At 35.7% G+C, this 18,149-nt stretch overlaps 1 protein-coding gene across 21 annotated transcripts in view; it reads left to right on the top strand.

Annotated features, from left to right (window-relative positions):
• Positions 1-18,149, top strand: part of SYNE1 (spectrin repeat containing nuclear envelope protein 1) — a 306,116-nt gene that overhangs the window by 128,886 nt on the left and 159,081 nt on the right. For all 21 annotated transcript variants that reach the window (XM_064649158.1, XM_064649165.1, XM_064649163.1 and 18 more), the window contains 12 exons: positions 649-807; positions 1,785-1,967; positions 3,749-3,850; positions 6,272-6,475; positions 7,416-7,623; positions 8,362-8,474; positions 9,155-9,360; positions 10,391-10,546; positions 11,694-11,985; positions 12,683-12,855; positions 14,817-15,126; positions 16,930-17,094. In XM_064649158.1, the coding sequence (XP_064505228.1) occupies positions 649-807; positions 1,785-1,967; positions 3,749-3,850; positions 6,272-6,475; positions 7,416-7,623; positions 8,362-8,474; positions 9,155-9,360; positions 10,391-10,546; positions 11,694-11,985; positions 12,683-12,855; positions 14,817-15,126; positions 16,930-17,094 (2,271 nt within the window). The remainder of the gene's footprint in view (positions 1-648; positions 808-1,784; positions 1,968-3,748; positions 3,851-6,271; positions 6,476-7,415; positions 7,624-8,361; positions 8,475-9,154; positions 9,361-10,390; positions 10,547-11,693; positions 11,986-12,682; positions 12,856-14,816; positions 15,127-16,929; positions 17,095-18,149) is intronic.

Here is an 18,149-nt window from a genome sequence, read left to right as displayed (position 1 = left end):
CTCTTTCTAACAGACATCTTAAGTAGAACAGAAAGCCAGAAGAGAGCTCATCAGTCTAACAAAGAAATTCATGTAACTTCCACATGATTCCTCTCCTTTGAGACTTGGGCTGCAGAGAATTCCATGCTACAACAGTGACCTGAAGGAATTGGAGTGCAATAAATATTTCTTTTCAGTGAGAGTGTTTTACAGATTTCCCTATGCCTAGGATTGCAAATTTAGTAGTCCTGAAGATTTTGTCTAATTCCTTTCTGAGCACATCTGTACTTTCATTTTCCAGAGTATCTAGTAATATCTGGTTCTAGAATATCTGGAATCTAGAGATTCCAGGATATCTAGTGTTCTCTAGAATATCTAGAATTTTCTGATTCTAAATTTAATTTGCAACACCCTCTGTTTACCCTGCTGTAATTCCAGAAGTGGTTAGTCAATGATGAAGACTTTATTTATTAAAAAAAAATCAAACTATATGATTATGCTCATGAGAAGACCATGTCAGTTGCTCCGTCTTTTGTGGAACAGTTAAATGGTTTGCTGAATGAGAATTGTCAAATCCATGACACAGGGCTAGGGATGAGTATCTGGAGAACTGGATTTTTCTTTCTTTCTTCATGGCTTCATTAAACAAGCAAATATTTATGTCCACAGCATGAAGCTGCCAGGAATGATCTGAGTGATAAACAAAAAGACCTGGATACTTTCACTAATAAAGGGAAACATTTGTTAGCGGAATTGAAAAGAGTGCATAACTGCGACTCCACTGCGGTAAAAACAGATATGAACTCTATGGTGGACAAATGGCTAGATGTAAGTGTCTGATGTTTATATGCTCCATATAGTTTTTATGTTTGGCTAAGGTTACAATATTCGTATTTTCTTAGGACCTTAGAGTGCAATTGTTTAGTAAAATTTACTTTGAAGTATATCTCAAAGGTTTAATCACAGGGATTTGGCATCCACTGTAAGCATAAAGTTGTGACATCAATTTGATATATTTTAAATGATGTCTTATAAAAATGTATGAATGTTACTAGTATAAATTTGCTCAGTGCATAGTTCTGAGATTAAATTTGGGTTGGATTCACACCTAATGTATACCAGCATTACTTTATTAAAGTAAATTGAACTAAATAAATTAGGCAATAAATTACATTAAGGTACACCATAAAAGATATGAATACATTGAGAAAGAAAATATTATAGCAGAGAAACATAATATAAAAGCTAGTCATAGAATCACAGATTGGTCTGAGTTGGAAGGGACCTTAAAGATCAACTAGTTCCAGCTCCCTTGCCATGGGCAGGGACACCTTCCACTAGACCAGATTGCTCAAAGCCCTATCCAACCTGACCTTGAACATTTCCAGGTATGGGTCATCTGCAGCTGTTCTGGACAACCTGTTGCAGTGTCTCACCACCCTTATAGTAAAGAATTTATTCGTAATATTTTATATTTTCATATTTATACTGCTTTATTAGCAAATTCCTACACTACATAAGAAAGATAAATGTAAAGTTTTTTAAAATATAAAGTTTATTTGAATATAAAACTCTCTCCCAGTAAAAATGTACAAATATTTAGAAACAGGTATGTTTTTTGTTAATTTTATGATCTGGGTAAATAAGTTGAAATTAGAATACAAAACTTAGAACTAAATCTAAGAAAATTATTTCACCCAGGCTTACTAATTATTTTTCATGCATTTGTCTTATAACTGGCTGCAAAGTCAAGAAATCTAAAATTAGTTTGTAAATGGTACTGATACATTCTTCTCTCCTAAAAGGTGTCGGAAAGAATTGAAGATAATATTGACCGACTCAGTATAAGCATGTCCCTATGGGATGACATCCTGAAAACTGGAGATGAATTAGATGGCTGGTCTAATAAGTACATTTCTCAACTGAATGAAGGCATCAACAACTTCAGTAACAGTCAGAGAATGGAGGTCCTCCTGAAAGACTTCCAGGTTCTTATCCATAAATCAGTGATAAAAATGTTCTGGACCAAAATCTCAATGTGAGGCACATAGATAAGAATGTGCTGTTGTAGACCATTGTGTTCTCTGTTCAAGTGGTGGTACCACTAACCCAACAGCCAGCTGAGGGCATTCCAGTCCTTTGTTTTGAAGGTGTTTGCTTCTGACAGAAACGAGAATGGCACATCCTACTAAATCTAAACTCCATAGTTATTTTGGTTCTAGGATTTACATTTGGTTCTAGACTGAACTCTGTTCCAGTAGAAACTAATGGAAATTTTAGACAACTTCAGCTGAATTTAATAAAAAAATAGTAGTTTCTAAAATCTTATCTAAGAAAGTAGATTTTCCAGACAATAAAAAAAGGTGTGCTAGAAGGCAAATTTTAATGTCAGGTTCTAACAATTTCAGTTAGATGATGACTTTTTTTCTGGATAGTGTTAAACTGTTTTAGAAATCTAGCCAGTGTTCAGGATGCATTCTGACTCTATTGGCTTAAAATGTAAATCAAATCAATCATAGAATGAGCCATATTCTACTTCATTTGAAATAAATGATGTCCTTAAGAAGATGCACAGTGAACACATTCAATTAGTATGATATAATATAAAATGTTAATAAATTAGTATTTTCCTCAGGACAAGCTTTGTCTAATGCTTTATAATTATGTAGCAATCAGACCACCTAAATTCATCGCTGTTAAAACTGATTGGGAGTAAAAGCAGACAGTACCCAAACAACAGGTGTACCTCATTTGCAGGAGGGCCAGAATAGCAGAAGGTGTGAGCACTGTGTGTACATTTGCAGTCACAGAATGCATGATCCATAATACTTTCTTTGCACTTTGTTTTGCAAAGGCAAGAGGAAAGGCAGTTCAGTAACAGAAAGGTCCTGCCCTTTCAGCAACCAGAAATAGATGAGCATGGACAGAAACAATCAGTGTACTTTTTACATGGCCAAATTCACTGTCCACTTTCTTGATTAGTCACCTAATATTATATCCTCCCTAACACAAAATACCCCCTGAGTGTCCTTTTGAGGCCACATGAACTTCTGCCATTCAGGGCAGATGTTAAATGCAGCAATTTAGTCCTGAAATCCACTGTCCAATCTTTTAATTGGAGTGATCTGCTTGAATTTTTTAGAAAAGCAAATTTGGGTAATAGGCTAGACACACCAATTGCTTGTCTGATACTTCAGAACTACAAATTATGGTATTCTCTTTGCTTTGCTATTATGTTTTTAATAAGTAGAATATTTCTTTATAACTTGGATCTACAAATACAGTAAATACATGGTCCAGATATTTCAGTGCATTTTTAAATTTTCTATTGATATTAAAATTTATTTCTGTGTCTAATTATTTTCCAAGAGCTCACTTGTAATAAAAATCAGAGACCACAAGTAGTATACTCTGCATGCCATTAAGTGTAATCTAACAACCCTAGAAGATTTTTTCAATCAAATAAACAATGACATTCCTATCTTTATTTTGCCAGTTATAACAAATTAAATCTGTTAGGGCATTTTAAATGCTAATAATGTGTGTGATTCTTTTAAAGGAGGGGAAAATTTCTTTGAGCTGAGTCTAGTAAAGAAAAAGAGATGGGAGATTTTTAGAGCAGAAAACTAATTGAACAACAGTGTTTTCCCCCTTATTGCTAAACTCTATTTACATTTTCTTTCATTTTTGAAACTGATGGAGCATCCTTCTGAAAGTCTGAAAGCTTCTTGTATTTTGGTATGAAAGTTTGACCACATCTCTTTTACAGTCTGAAGTCAAGGATAAAGAACTGAAGTTGGAGCAACTTATTTCCAAAATTTCAGAACTCAAAGAACTGACCCATAGTGAAGAGCCTCCTGCAGATCTCCAGGTAAAATAAAGATATTGGTAATCAAACATTGTGCTCAAATAACTGAGATGACATTCCTCCTGAAATTTCTGTTTCTCCTGCACTGCCTTTTTCTTTCAAGGTGACAGATCCAGCATTATTTATTTGTAGCATAACTATTCTTTGTTCATATTTCTTTAGGTAACTTTGGGCTTTTTGTATAAAAAATATGCCGTAAAGCATTGAACATTAGAGTTGTCGAAGTATTTTTTAACAAATTGAAATAGAAGACACAGTTTATAATGTTTATATTACATATATACATATGAGACAGACAGATTATATTCTCTACACTGCACAACATTAAGCCACATCATATGTGAGTACATACACAGTTTGCCTGCTTGAAAAATTTAAAATGCAGTAAAATATGTTCATTTGCTTTGTTAACTCAAAGGCATTTTTTAGTGGACTGGAATTAGTGCCCTGAACTAGCTCTTACAAGAGGGGGGTAAAAATAACAAACACGAAGATGAGCTTTTGAACTTTTGGCTAGGTACTTACTTTTTATGTTCTAGGGAAGTCATGAAACCAAAGTATGTTTGATTTCCAACAGAAATTGGTATTTTAAATTATAAACTGTTAATGTCAGAAATTTTAAAAGATAAGCTGACTTCTGCAATTCAGTAGGCAGGGAAATATCTTAGACATACCAGATATTAGTGGAATGTAATATAACACTGAAGCCTTGTCCACATTTTGCTGTGACCACACACATAAGCCTAAATTACCAATTAGATATAGTCAAGAACTCTATAGTATAAAGATGTGCAAGTAATATGGAAGTGTTTATTGTCTCCCAAATTGTTTACTTTACATGAGAAGTTCAGGTTTAATCATATGTTTCATAATAAATATCTGTCCACTTAGAGAGTGAAACTGAGAGCAAATTATTTTGCAGAATATTCATGTTAATGAACACACACACGTATTTCCAACTACTAAATATGATAAATTAAAAAAAGTGGATCGTACCTACAATAAAATAATTTTCGCTGATATACAAATGCAAATTTGAAAATAAAGCCTAAAAAAATAAATGAATAAAATAAATATCCATAGAAAACATAAATACCCAAATTATTTGCCTACATTAAGCGCTGAATAAGTAAACTACAGTATGATCAGCTCATATACTAAGAACATAACAATTCTTTAATAGAATGTTCTGTAAGTGCTCATTTAGGAGTCTTGGTAGTCTTGGTGAATGACAGGTTGACTATGAGCTGGCAGTGTGCCCTTGTGTCCAGGAGAGCCAAGGGTATCCTTTCGTTGTGAAGTGTGGCCAGCAGGTTGAGGGACGGGATCCTCCCCCTCTACTCAGCCCTAGTGAGGCCACATCTGGTGTTGTGTGTCCAGTTCTTGGCTCCTCAGTACATGAAAGACAAAGAGCTACTGGAGATACACATCCAGTGGATAGTCACAAAGATGATTTGGGGTCTAGAGCATCTCTCTTATGAGGAGAAACGGTGAGAGTTGGGCCTGTTTAGTCTAGAGAAGAGAAGACCGCAAGGGGATCTCATCAGTGCATATAAGTATCTCAAAGGCAGGTACCAAGAGGATAGTGCCAGACTCTTTTCAGTGGTGCGCAGTGACAGGATGAGGAGCAATGGCCATAAACTAAAGCACAAGTTCCACCTCAACACGAGGAAGAATTTCTTTACACTGAGGATGGCAGAGCACTGGAATAGACTGGCCAGGGAGGTCGTGGAGTCTCCCTCTCTGGAGACATTCAAAATTCACATGGAAAAGTCCGTGTCACCTCCTCTAGGTAACCCTGCCTTGGCAAGGGGGGTTGGATTAAATGATCTTCAGAGGTCCCTTCCACGCCTAATGAGTCTGTGATTCTGATTTATGTATAGTATCTTTTTATGGCTGATTTGATTTACTTTTATTAGTAATATGTGCACAGCTAACATCTAACTATAATTTCACATATTGCTGTCTTTAAAAAGGTTGATGGGCAATAGTCTAACTTATTTTTTGAATTGTCTTCAGTTTTCACCTGCCTTACACTGAGATACTTTAGGCCTCTCTGCTCTTAAAATTCACCAGTTGATCTTTTTTTTTATAGAGCTAGTTGAATTTACCTCATGTTCTGTATATATGGCAAATTAGTAAAGGAAAAAGATCAACTGTTTAATTTTTCAGAATTGGATAATAACTTCAACAGTTCGCAATCTGGCTTTTTATAGTCAGTATCCCTTCTTTGGATTACTGTATATCTAAAGACTGAATCCTAAATGGTTGACATTTTTTATTTCTGTAAATATCTTGAGTTACAGCTGTAAAAAGAGAAAAATCATTATGTGCCACTTTCCTACCTTCCATTTTGCCAATAAGCATTTACCATAATAAAAGTTTTTTTATTAAATGCTTTAATACCTAACATTTTGTTTTTAGTTTATAGAATCAGATTTGAGGCAGAAGTTGGAACATGCCAAAGAAATGTCAGAGACAGCAAAAGAGACCCTGAAAGATTTCAGTACTCAGAAGATGGAGTTACAGAAGTCGATTGGTCAGATGACAGACTGGTTAACACAAGTGGAAGAGATGCTGTTAAGCTGTGCACGTAAACTGGATCCTGAAGTTCTAAATAAAATAAAGGTTGGTGCTGAAGAAAATTAATATGCTTTTTCTTACGTAGTGATCTTTGGGTTTTTGATCAGAACTTTTGTTAAGCATTATACTTTAATTTTCATTTAGTAAAAAAATACATATCTCCTGCACAGCTTCTAGATTATTAGCAAATAATACAGTGATAGTTTTTAGGTAGTTCCACCAATGAACAAAAGTTCTGATTTATCAACTTTATACAAATCTTTTAGAAGATTGTAATGAATAATATGGACTTCGTTGTGACAAGAAGTGTTTTTGTTACATTGAACTTCTTAGTTATTACTCCAGGGTATTTGCAAGTCCATTGACTCCCTTGCAATATAAGTTATGAACTTACAACTCATCACAGTAAAAGATGCTAAATCAAACTCAATTTTAACAGAAACTTCTACATCAGAAGTCCTCCTTAGTCCTCATATATAGCAATTTTTTTGTCTGCAACCTAGGCTCTCTTGATTGCATACAATTATGCACATCATAACATGACAAATCATACGGAGATTTTTCTGAGTGAGAACATGTTATTGTTGATAGAGTAGCCAATTCACATTTAATTTTCAGACAAATGTTCCTTTTAAGTCAGATATAAAGTCCCTATCATTCAGAAATCCCACCAAATACCAGTGTCATATTGCATATCACATGTACTTTCAGACTTTGTTCAAAATAGCTATTGCTATTCAGTATGCCTTGAAATTTATTTATTTCTAATAGAGTAATAAATCATGAGAAACAACATTTTTTGCATTTCTATGGTGGCTCTTTAATTTCAAGGATTCATCTCACTTGGAAAATTCAGGAAAGGTGATCCATCATTGTGTCTGGGACTTGGAGGAAAGAACATATGGGAGGAGAAGAATGCTTGAGAAAAAGAGGGTTCTTTTGTTTCTTTACAAATATTGTACTTATGTTATAACTTTATTTTCAGGAAACACAAAAAGACCTTCAGCTTCAGCAAAGCAGCATTGACTCAATGCGTGAGAACCTCAACAGCCTCTGTCGCAAATACCATTCTGTAGAGCTGGAAACTCTTGGTGGCACTGTCACTTTATTGATAAAGAAGTTTGAAGCTGTGAATCTGCTCTGTTCCAGAACACAGGCCAGACTGCAAGAGTCCTTGGAAAAACATTTTCTCTGTGAGTCTTCAGGCTTGTTAGCCCACAGCCATGAATCATTCTGGAGTCTGCCAGAGTCTCCAGTGATTTCACTTGCAATGTCAACTTTATTTTTTGTATGGAGCCTTTCAAAAAGTCCAGTTACCAAATGTTCATCTGATAACGGCTGTGAAACAAAGCATTTGACATAAACAGAATTGAACTTTAACCATTGCATATATAATGTAGTAGGCATGTAACAATGTAACCATGTAATATGCATGAAAAGGCGCCTTTCCTCACTCTTAGTCTTCACTTCTTTTGTATAAGTACACTTTTATATTTGTCATAAAGAGATATAACCAAATGGAGGTGTTTATAGTGTAAAACTACCCATATGAAGTATTTTCTGGGCTCATTGGATAGTCAGTGGAGAAAAATAAGTAATTTTTAATCTTATTTATTAAGATATTATTAAGATATTAATCTAGATTATATCTTGCATAAAATTGGGACTGAAAAAGCCCATCTTTTCCTGTTGACTGCAAAGGGCAGCCTGGTGTGACTATTCAAATTTGGATATTTACAGTGGAAACATCTACCTTTTTGTGAAATTAATCTCACTCCCGATAGTTATTGAAGACAACAAGACTTATCTTGTTAGCTTTTACACACTGTTCCTGAAGGATAAAAGAGTTGCTTAAAACAGCTGTATAGTATTGTGAATAATGCTGTGTCTCACAAAAATATTCTATTCTCTATACTTCTTTATTAAATAAGATTCTGTGCAAGAATTCCAGGAATGGTTTTCTGGTGTGAAGGCTGCAGTGAAAGAATCATCTGACAGGTCTGGGGACAGCAAAACCATAGAGGCAAAGCTACACGACTTGCAGGTATAGTGAACAAATTAAAAAAAACACAGTAATTAGCAATTTAATATAGGTAACCAATTATATCTCTAAAATAATTTGTAGACACTAACATATTTATCGGTTTTGTTTTTAAAATTTTAATATAAGGGTTGTTCAAGGCAGCAATATGTACGGTAGAAGGAATACAGTGAAAACTGTTCACACTTCTGAGGGATCAGAATTTAATTTCTGGAAGGTTTATATGTAACTAAACCATTCTCGTTTCTGGTTTTTAATATTTTTTCCTTTTTTACCTTTTTTCTCTTCCTTTTTCAATTTTTCTTTACACTTATTTAATCAACACTTCAGATTAACACTGATATGTCAAACCTTATATGTATATATACTTTCAGTGAGACAGAACATAAATAGCAGACACCTACTGTAAACAGCCTTAATTCTTGAAATGTATAATGTCTTCAGGACATGATTAAACTATCCAGAGAAAACCATGACTACCTTGGGATCAAATAGGAAAATTGAGTGCTGTGAATTGTAGCATCACTTATTAAAATTTTATATGAACTATCTGCTTAGAATTGTTTCCATAGCTAGACATGGTTCTCATCTTGTTGGGGAAATCGGACCACTTCTCATAGAAGTATTGCTTATCTTTAGTTATCAAATCTTGCATGTTTAAACTAAATTCTTTCATTATACAGGGTGTGCTGGACTCTGTTAGTGAGGGACAGAACAAATTAGATGCTGCCTGCAAGGAAGGAGAAAATTTGTATGGTTGTTTACCCAAACCAGTTGTGAGCCGTATTCAGGAGCAAATAGCAAAGTCTAAGCAGAACTTCCAGGAGTTCCTCAACCAGTGTCTGAATGACAAGAAGGCCCTGGAAGCTTGTGCCTCACACCTGGAAAAGTAAGTAATACCAGTAGTCACAAATGGAGTGCATGAAATTGTCTGGCTGCAGAACTGTGGGGCAATATATGAAATTACTTCCAGTTGCTCTAGTCCTGTTTGCTTTTTTCTTTGGAAATGTTTAAGAGAAATTGAAGTTCTCTGATGAAAATGAAGCAAGAGGTCTTGCTCCAAGGGTATCGATTTGGTTAAAGAGTGGAGGATCAGGGTCGTATATGCAGAAGTTCTCTGTAGCTTATGCAACCCCAAATCAGCTGTTGGGATTTCAGTAATTTAAATGCCATTTCCCGGAAGGAAAAGGTGTGATAAGTGTTCAATTTCTGCATTGGAGTTTGAAGATAGTTTGCTTTTTATACAGCACGTGCCTGTTCTGTCCCATTCCAGATGGACATAATTACTAAGGAGCTAAGAAGAAAACACTCTTAAATTACTGCTTAGGGCTGGAATTATGGGAGTTAAAATATTTTCAGATCTAGCTAGATTCAAAACTCTTGCTAATTGAAAACAGTGTAGCAGTAATGGGTGAAACAGCAGGATGAGATTGTGCGCCTTCATTAAAGGAAAATGTTTTCAAACTTACAGCCAGAACTTGTTTTGCTGAGTTTCGAGCACTCCAGATTCCAGTTCTCTTCTGTTAGAGAAATTGAAAACACAATGCTTCAGCTGTTCTAAGTGTCAGTGCTGACAAAAAGCCCACTTTTACCCATTTTTCATTCTTAGACTGAATCATTATAAGAGTTTGGAAAAAACTTTCTTTTCGTCTGCTTTTATTGAATCTGGTAATAAGTAAAAGCACTGTCACTTTAAATCTTGGAGGCTTCTGTTCTGCCTGTAGTTCCCATGATTTTGCTGAACATTTTTAGAGAGTTGCTGAATATTTTTAGATTAGTAGTCACTGCAGAATTATGTTTTGTGTACAACTCTTATTCTCAACTTATGAAATGGATACCCAGTCTTGTGGATATTAACTTCTTACTAATTTTACTGCATTTGAGAAGTATTTTTAAGGGAGTATGTATCTGTTCCATAGCTTTGAAGATCAGTACAAGAAACTTGGCCTGTGGATGCATGACATGGAAGAAAGAATAAGCACAGAAGCATTAGGAGAGAGCAAGCAGCTTATTTCTGAGAAGAAAAAGGAGGTGCAAAAAGTGGAAAAATTCCTGGAAGAGTTGCTGAATTCAAGGTATATTGAAAGTACATTTTCTAAGATACTCTCACTTTTTCCTCTGCTAAAGCAATAGTAAAACTGAACTGTCTGTGAATAGAGGGTAAATCCAGATACTTCCAGTTTTAAGGAATTTCAACAAACTCCAATATTTTGTGTTGATACATTTCTTACTAAGAAAAGCTTATCATACTTCATTAATAAATGGAAACTGAAAAATATAATTTTAAAAAATAAATATTGAAAATATTGCTTTTATAAGCAATAGTGAAAATTACATTTATCATTATATCCATTTAAAAATTTTCTTTCCTTCTGTCCTGCAACACTCAGATCCAACCAGGTTAGCAGAATCCCCTTTCCATACAGCTGGCTTTATAAAAGAGCTCAAATAGCATCCACATTGGCTATGAAATCTTTCTAAAATTCAGAATTAGCTAATAGATGATGAAGTAATTGCTGTTTTGAGTACACAGTGGTTTTTTCAAATGCTTTTTTTATTATCAGGTTGCTGAAGATAGAACAGAAACAGTAGTCAGTTGTTCAAGCCTCACAGCATACTAAAAACAAACACTCCGTCACTCCCTATCCCCTTGAGACTGATGCAAGACATTTTGGTCTGAGGCAAATTCCCTGTAATCACCAGATATCAGGAAGGGTGATCAAGTAGATTGAGATGAGCTGAGGCTGTATAAAACCAGTTTTAATCCCTTTTACTAACCCTTGTACTGAACCCCAGAGTCAGTGTCTAATCCTGGAAAAATGGCCTAAGCTTTCCATCATGCCTTCCTACCTGTCAAAGACTGTAAACTTCTTAGAAGCTTTAGCAGGTGCAAAAAGGTAGCAGTTCATATATAACTGGAAAGTTTGACAGCTGAAAAGAAAATTAAGTTAGCTTTTAATTTAAATGTCTAACACAAAGATTTCAGCGTGATCATTCTGAGCTACAAAATCTTCATAAATGGCACTGCACAGAAGAAAAGATATTAATCAATACACACTGCTTATATTTGCTTTCAGTCCTTCCTAGATTATTTTTTCTGTTAATTATTAACTCTGTCACTAGTGAAGTAGGTGATTGTAACAGCAACCAATAATTTCTGATAGTTTCTATAATAATTTATGCTTTCTGAAACTGATTTCCACTCTCATTATTTTTTTTCAGGGAATCTTTTGATCAGTTGTCCCAAATGGCACAGACTTTAAATGAAGAAGGCCATGATGCAGGGAGGGAAGTGCGTCTGGCTTCTCAGCATCTCACCAATTATCAAAACATGGTCAAAAGTGTCAAGGAGAAGCTGCGAACTTGTCAGCTTGCACTCCAAGAGCATCTCACTCTGGAGGAGGCATCAGAGAGTATGTGGTCATGGGTGAAAGAGGTTCAAGATAAACTGGCATCATCACAGAGCACTTTTGGTAGCAAAGCCACACTGGAGAGACGACTGACACAAATTCAGGTAAATAAGGATCAAACTAGAGATTACACGTCAAGATTAATATTAGGCGTGAGCCATATCAGTGGAAAAGGTATATTTTTATATTTTATTCTTTTATAGTTATGAAGAAGAAGAATTTAGGGTGATCTTGATAAATTGGGATGGGAAGTATAAAAAACAGCATGAAGTTTAATGGAGATAGGTGCCAGGTATTACATTTCATAAGGAATAACGGACTATGAAAATGTATATTCAGGTCCCAAAAAGCTTTCTAATAGAGGAGAAGCCTTGGAATAATTGACAAAGAGAGTCTGTGGTGTGTCCATCACAGGAGGTCTTCAGGAAGAGGTTAGATAAACATGTATTAGGAAGATCATCAAGGTAGAAGATCCTGCCATGCTCTTTCTTGAGATTTCTTCTAGCTGCGTGATTCTGTCTTATTGTGCTGTGTTTGACCTCTTCATTATCTGCTGCAAGGTGAACAATATTTTAGGATGACCAATGCAGTAAAAAACCTGTATAACTGCGGGAAAAACTACTGGGTCACCTGCACATGGTAAGGTACAGGCACTGACAAAAAGAGGTGCCTAGAAATTCATACTGGTATGAGTATCAAGGATAAATGAGTTCAGAGAAGATGGTGTCCACTGTTTAAAGAATAACAGCTTTCATTTCTCATCAGGTTACATTTGATATTCTGACTCATTTTGCCTCACAGGAGATCCTCTTACTCAAAGGTGATGGTGAAGTTAAGCTGAACATGGCCATTGGAAAAGGAGAACAAGCACTTAAAAGCAGCAATGAAGAAGGACAAAAAGTGATACAAACCGAGCTAGAGACATTGAAGGATGTATGGAATGACATCATCAGTACCTCAGTGAACTGGCAAAGGTAAGATAAGACTGCTTGGAAAACACAGGTTTGCTGCCATGTTTGCTCACAGAGTGGTACCTCACTGCACGTAGAAGTACATTCATTCATTACTGGTACGTGAGGGGAAATTTACATTGTCAGAGAGAATCAAAATTGCCTGGGAAAAATACGTCCTTTAAAAAAAAAAAAAGATGAGTTGACCCTATCAGATGAATCAAATTTCTTATGAGATGGTACTTGATAGTAATTTAAAAATGAATAGAAATCACACAAATGCATACAGAGAAAAATCCGGAAAGGGCTTTCTTAGTTATTGAGCCTGTACTTGGGCAGGACCAAGAACATGTGACTGATATTTGCCTACCTCTTCCATACAAAACTCTAGGAAGGTTTCTCAATTCTGTTTTTCATTACTTTTTTTAATTAAAAAACAAAATCCTAATATCAACTACAAATAATCTTTCTTGCATATTAAGCTGATTTCATCTTGTTTTAACCTCAGTAGAAATGGGAAGTTTTTCTTACTGTCTATATGAGACTGTTTTATATATCTGAAGGCCTCTATCTTCTCTGTTCTAGATAGAGTGATGTTTCTCTGTACTAATACTTTCTGGACCTCTTTCATCTTTGTTTCTTATTCACTAGATTGAAGACTATCACTAGTTTGTCTACACTTTTCTTAAACTGCAATAACTGAAAGTGGGCTGCCCTCTTACTGTATTTGAGACCTTACTAATTCTGCATAGTGTATCAGTATTTTCCATTCCCTTCATGTAACACTCTTCCTAATCCTCTCCAGAATGAGATTTTCCTTTCTTCTCAATAGTATAATTTTGCTGAATTTTGTTTACTTTATCCTCTATCTTCAAATCCTTTTTCACAGTACTAAACCTAGGCAGTTATACCCAATTTTGTATTTGTAGATCTATCTGATTTCTCCTTCCTAAGTAAGCATTATTTTCACCATACAATTCTATCTTTTTAAAATTTCTTTTAAGAACATCTGACAATTAAATCCTGTCATCCAAACTAGTTGCAGCTGCTTCCTTGTTGCTGTCATTTGTAGGTTTTACAAGCACCCTCTATTCTATCATCCCAGGCATTACCGGATAGAAATGACTCTTGGTGAGCTTCTGTATGATCCTGCTTCCTTAGTTCTCTAATGAAAACTAAAAAAATCAGAAAGGTCACAAATCTGTATTTTAGATAATCTGAGTGCTAGGATATCTGGGTCCTAAATATCAATGGGGGGAGCCATGGTATGGATAAATTGGATTTTTGCAATTGAAAGTGGTGCCACTTTCTTAGTTACTCCAAAATTGTAACCGAATCGCACGTAGAAAATTATAATGGGCTGTCTTCAATATGTCACTCAAATTTCAGCCAATTTTTGTCATAAAATACTGTTTAGATTAAGTTCGATCCTTGCATTTTGAGTGAAATCCTTACCACACGCTTGACTATCACTGTGGAATGAGAATTACATTCCTCAGCATGGATCCCAGAGAAATACCATGACCTAGTATGAGAAGCAATATATGACAGGAGAATTTGTTATAAATTTTAAATGGTACTATAGATAATTGATTTATTTTTTCAAAACTTGGCTGATTATCTCCTAATTGACAATAATTTCATAGGCTGCTGGATATTTTATTACTCCAGTAATGCTCAGTATTTTACTTTGCTGTACAGACACTGAAATGTGCTTTTAATTAGTCTGAGACAGATAGATCGCTCATGTAACCTGAAATAGGGAAGCACTTGCATTAGGTTGTACCTAGTAGCCCAAAACCCACAGGAATTCTAGAATAACTAGGATGTCAATTAATATAGAAAACTAAAGCAAGATGCAGAAAAAAACATATTCTAAATATTATGCATGGCTACAGACTGTGTAACAAGGTATAAGCATACTCTTTTTTTTCAAAATGTTCAGAAGTTCTCATCTGCACTTTGTATGTTTCTTTTACTGTAAGCTGCCTAGATTCTGTTATTAGCCAGTGGAATGACTATCTGGAAAGGAAGAACCAGCTGGAACAGTGGTTAGAGAAATTGGATCACAAAGTGGAACAGCCTTTAGAACCACAGATTGGTCTGAAGGAGAAGTTTGCTCAGCTGGACCACTTCCAGGCTATTGTTTCTGAGATAGAGGATCACTCTGATGATTTACAGCAACTCATTGACAAAGCTGTGGAACTATATGAAAAAACGGGAGATGATTCTTTTGGAGATGCAGCTCAGGAAGAGCTAAAAACACAGTTTAATGACATCTCAACTGTGGCCAAGGTAAGATAAAGATCTCCATTTCAAATAAATGAAATGTTTAAACCTTTGTATATATAGCTAAAAATTTGATTTTTGTAATTTTTTAGTAACTAAAGGATTGACTGTGTTTGAATCATCTTGCCTCTATTATGGTTAAGTCTAGTAAAAAATTGGATACAGTTTAGTAAAATTCAATGGAATGCAAAAACTGTATTGGGAATTTAAATTTCTATGGTTATTATTTTTGAAAAGTGAAGGCCATATATTTTATTCCTAGTTTCATAAATACAGCAGTATTTCTGATATTCTTAAAGATTTATGTTCCTCTAACTCTTTTTCATTCATTCCTAGCACTTTTTTTTTACCTAGAAGGGGAAGAATGAAATGCCTTCCTGAGAGACAGAATAAAATGCTTCCCTGACATATTGTCAGAAAGAGAAATCCTATTGTCAAAAAGATAAATGCCCATATTTTGTGGTGTTTCAAGTCACTAAGCACTACACATGCTATACAGGTATTCTGTTTGGTTTCTAAGGAAAAAACTATGAGCTAACTGAGACCTTCTGCCAACCAGATGAGGACAGCAAAACTATTTGCCTCCATTCTCCCTTTCTACTGGTGCTACATTTTGGTGTGAGCAATGTGAACAGAGATGCATGGCTTTCTTTACTGAGGCTCTTTTACTTCCCTAGAAAGGCTATTTTGTTTGCAGTCGGGTGTATGTGGACGTTTTCTTACCCTGTTGTTCCACAAAATGCATTAAGATATAAAAGCTTTGAGGATTTACTTTAGATCATCTTTGTTTAGCTAGTAACCATCCATTGTCTAATTGATCCGATAGATTTTGAGAAATTATGATAATTATTTTCAGAGGGAACAGTGGGATTTATTAATCTAACTTAGTTTTTAAAAGCATCTGTTGAATGTTGAGTTAATCAAAGTTAAAAATAACTGAGTTTAACTTCTAGGTGGTTTAATTCAAAACTGTTTTCAAGACTCTTCAATCTAGATTAGAGTATCCACGCAGTAGTAAAAAGCTATTTGATTAGCTCACTTCACTTTTGCTTAGTTCTGATAAATACTCATTAGGGCTATCTCACAAGAATATAGCAGCAAATCTAGTCTGTCAGACCAAAGGCAAATCTAGGCCACTATACTCCTTCACCGTTTCATAGTAAGGTAAACTGACGCACTTTAAGCTTACATTAAAAAGATAAGATGGAGCCAGGAGGCAGTTGTATGTCTATGTCAAGGAAAGCATCCTCCAGGACTGCAGGGCAGGTAGCTGTGGACAGCTGCCACCCCTGATCTGATGGTCAAAATGGGACTCATCATCATAAAAACCTTTTGCACTTCTGACCACTGGAACTCCTCCTTTGTGGTCTTCCTGTGAGGCATCTCTATGACTCTGCTTAGCATTTGTAAATACTTGGTGCTTGTAAATATTCTAAATAAGAGCTGTGTTTCTGGTAGCAATGCTGCTTCCTGGGAGTACTCAGGGGTGATCTGCAAGACTCTCTCCAGAGTATATCAGGACAAAGGCCTGCCGGAGTTGCACAACTGCAGTATTGATATCTATTAAACAATACATTAGACTGTGTTAACTTTTGTGTTCATCTTCAGATGGCCTATGCTCCAGCAGAAAATGCTTGTCCAGACCAACCTGACCCAAACCTTGTGCAGTGTAGCGCTGTGTTCTGCTGCTACAAGCTGTACTCTATCCAGTATGCACACTATAAAGTCAAACCAGCCTTGCATACTTAAAGCCAGCATAGTATTTAAGTACTTTATTGGTCTTTTTTTTTTTTCCCATCTGAATGATAGGAGAAAATGAGGAAAGTGGAAGATATTGTGAAGGATCATTTGCTCTACCTTGATGCTGTGCATGAATTCACAGACTGGCTGCATTCTGCAAAGGAAGAGCTTCACCGCTGGTCAGATGCATCTGGAGATACACCAACTATACAGAAGAAGCTGGCCAAAATCAATGTAAGATAAGTTAGCTTTCTTCTGTAATTCAGACTCTATGCTCTAAAATAAGCCCGAGTCAAACACTTGTGGGATCTTCAGTTATCTGAAAGCAAGCTTTCTAAGCTGTGCTTTGTTTTTCACTCCCTTCCCTGTATTAACAGATGGAGTAAAAGTATAATCAGATTTGTTAGTCACAGCACACATGGAAACAATTTACCAGAGCTGAAGCCTAGTGGCATCACAGAAGAATGTTGCTTAGCTGATTAATGAAAATGCTTCTGTCCTTATCCCCAAATATGCTTTCTCCATTAGCAGAATTGTCTGAATCAAAGTCAGAAACAACCTTTTCTGCTTTGCATGAAATGGAGATGTGTAAAACAGCACAAGGATTGTCCTCCCCAAATATAGTAGAAATGTATGGGTTGCCTCTCTGTGTGTATTCTCCATAGCCTGCATCTGTTCTTTGGTATTTGAGTGCCTAAGCAGTTTTCTTATTCCTGAATGCAGCATTAAAGCAGACTGCATGTTTTGCTTGTGTCTAGTGTTTACTTTCAGATACTTATAACATTTTACTCTGCTCCTAAGCATGAGAGAGTGGGCCAGTGAACTTGAATGCTCTTTGAAGATTCAGGATCCCCAAAATCAACTTACAGATTTGTTGTACACTCTTGGGTAGTTTTTAGTCTCCTTTGTGCTCAAACTCCTGATCTTTTAAACAGGAAGGGGAGGAGATAGCAGTGTCTAGCTCATAAGACTAACAAGAGAAGAAATAACATCACTCTAGTATGCAGTGTTTGGGATGGTATTTATATTCTCCAGTTTCTTAAGCTGAGAGGCCTCCAAATTCCCTTGTACGAGATATGTGAGACTGAAAGAGGACACTGTAGAACAAATTCAGCTCTGGAAAAAAAAACTCAGAAAAAAAACTCGTGCAATCAGTTTTGGCGCACCACAGGTCACGGGCAGGCTGTAAACTGCAGTTACGTTTTTAAGACTGGTGCAAGCAGCTACACACCAGCCTTTCTTATTGAAAAGATCACAACAAAGTCGTCATGTTCCGAATCTCAGCCTAA

Source organism: Pseudopipra pipra, chromosome 3 (genome assembly GCF_036250125.1).
Source record: "Pseudopipra pipra isolate bDixPip1 chromosome 3, bDixPip1.hap1, whole genome shotgun sequence".
Lineage (NCBI taxonomy): Eukaryota > Metazoa > Chordata > Aves > Passeriformes > Pipridae > Pseudopipra > Pseudopipra pipra.
Note: the sequence above shows the minus strand (reverse complement) of the source record. Positions and strands in the feature narration are given on the sequence as shown.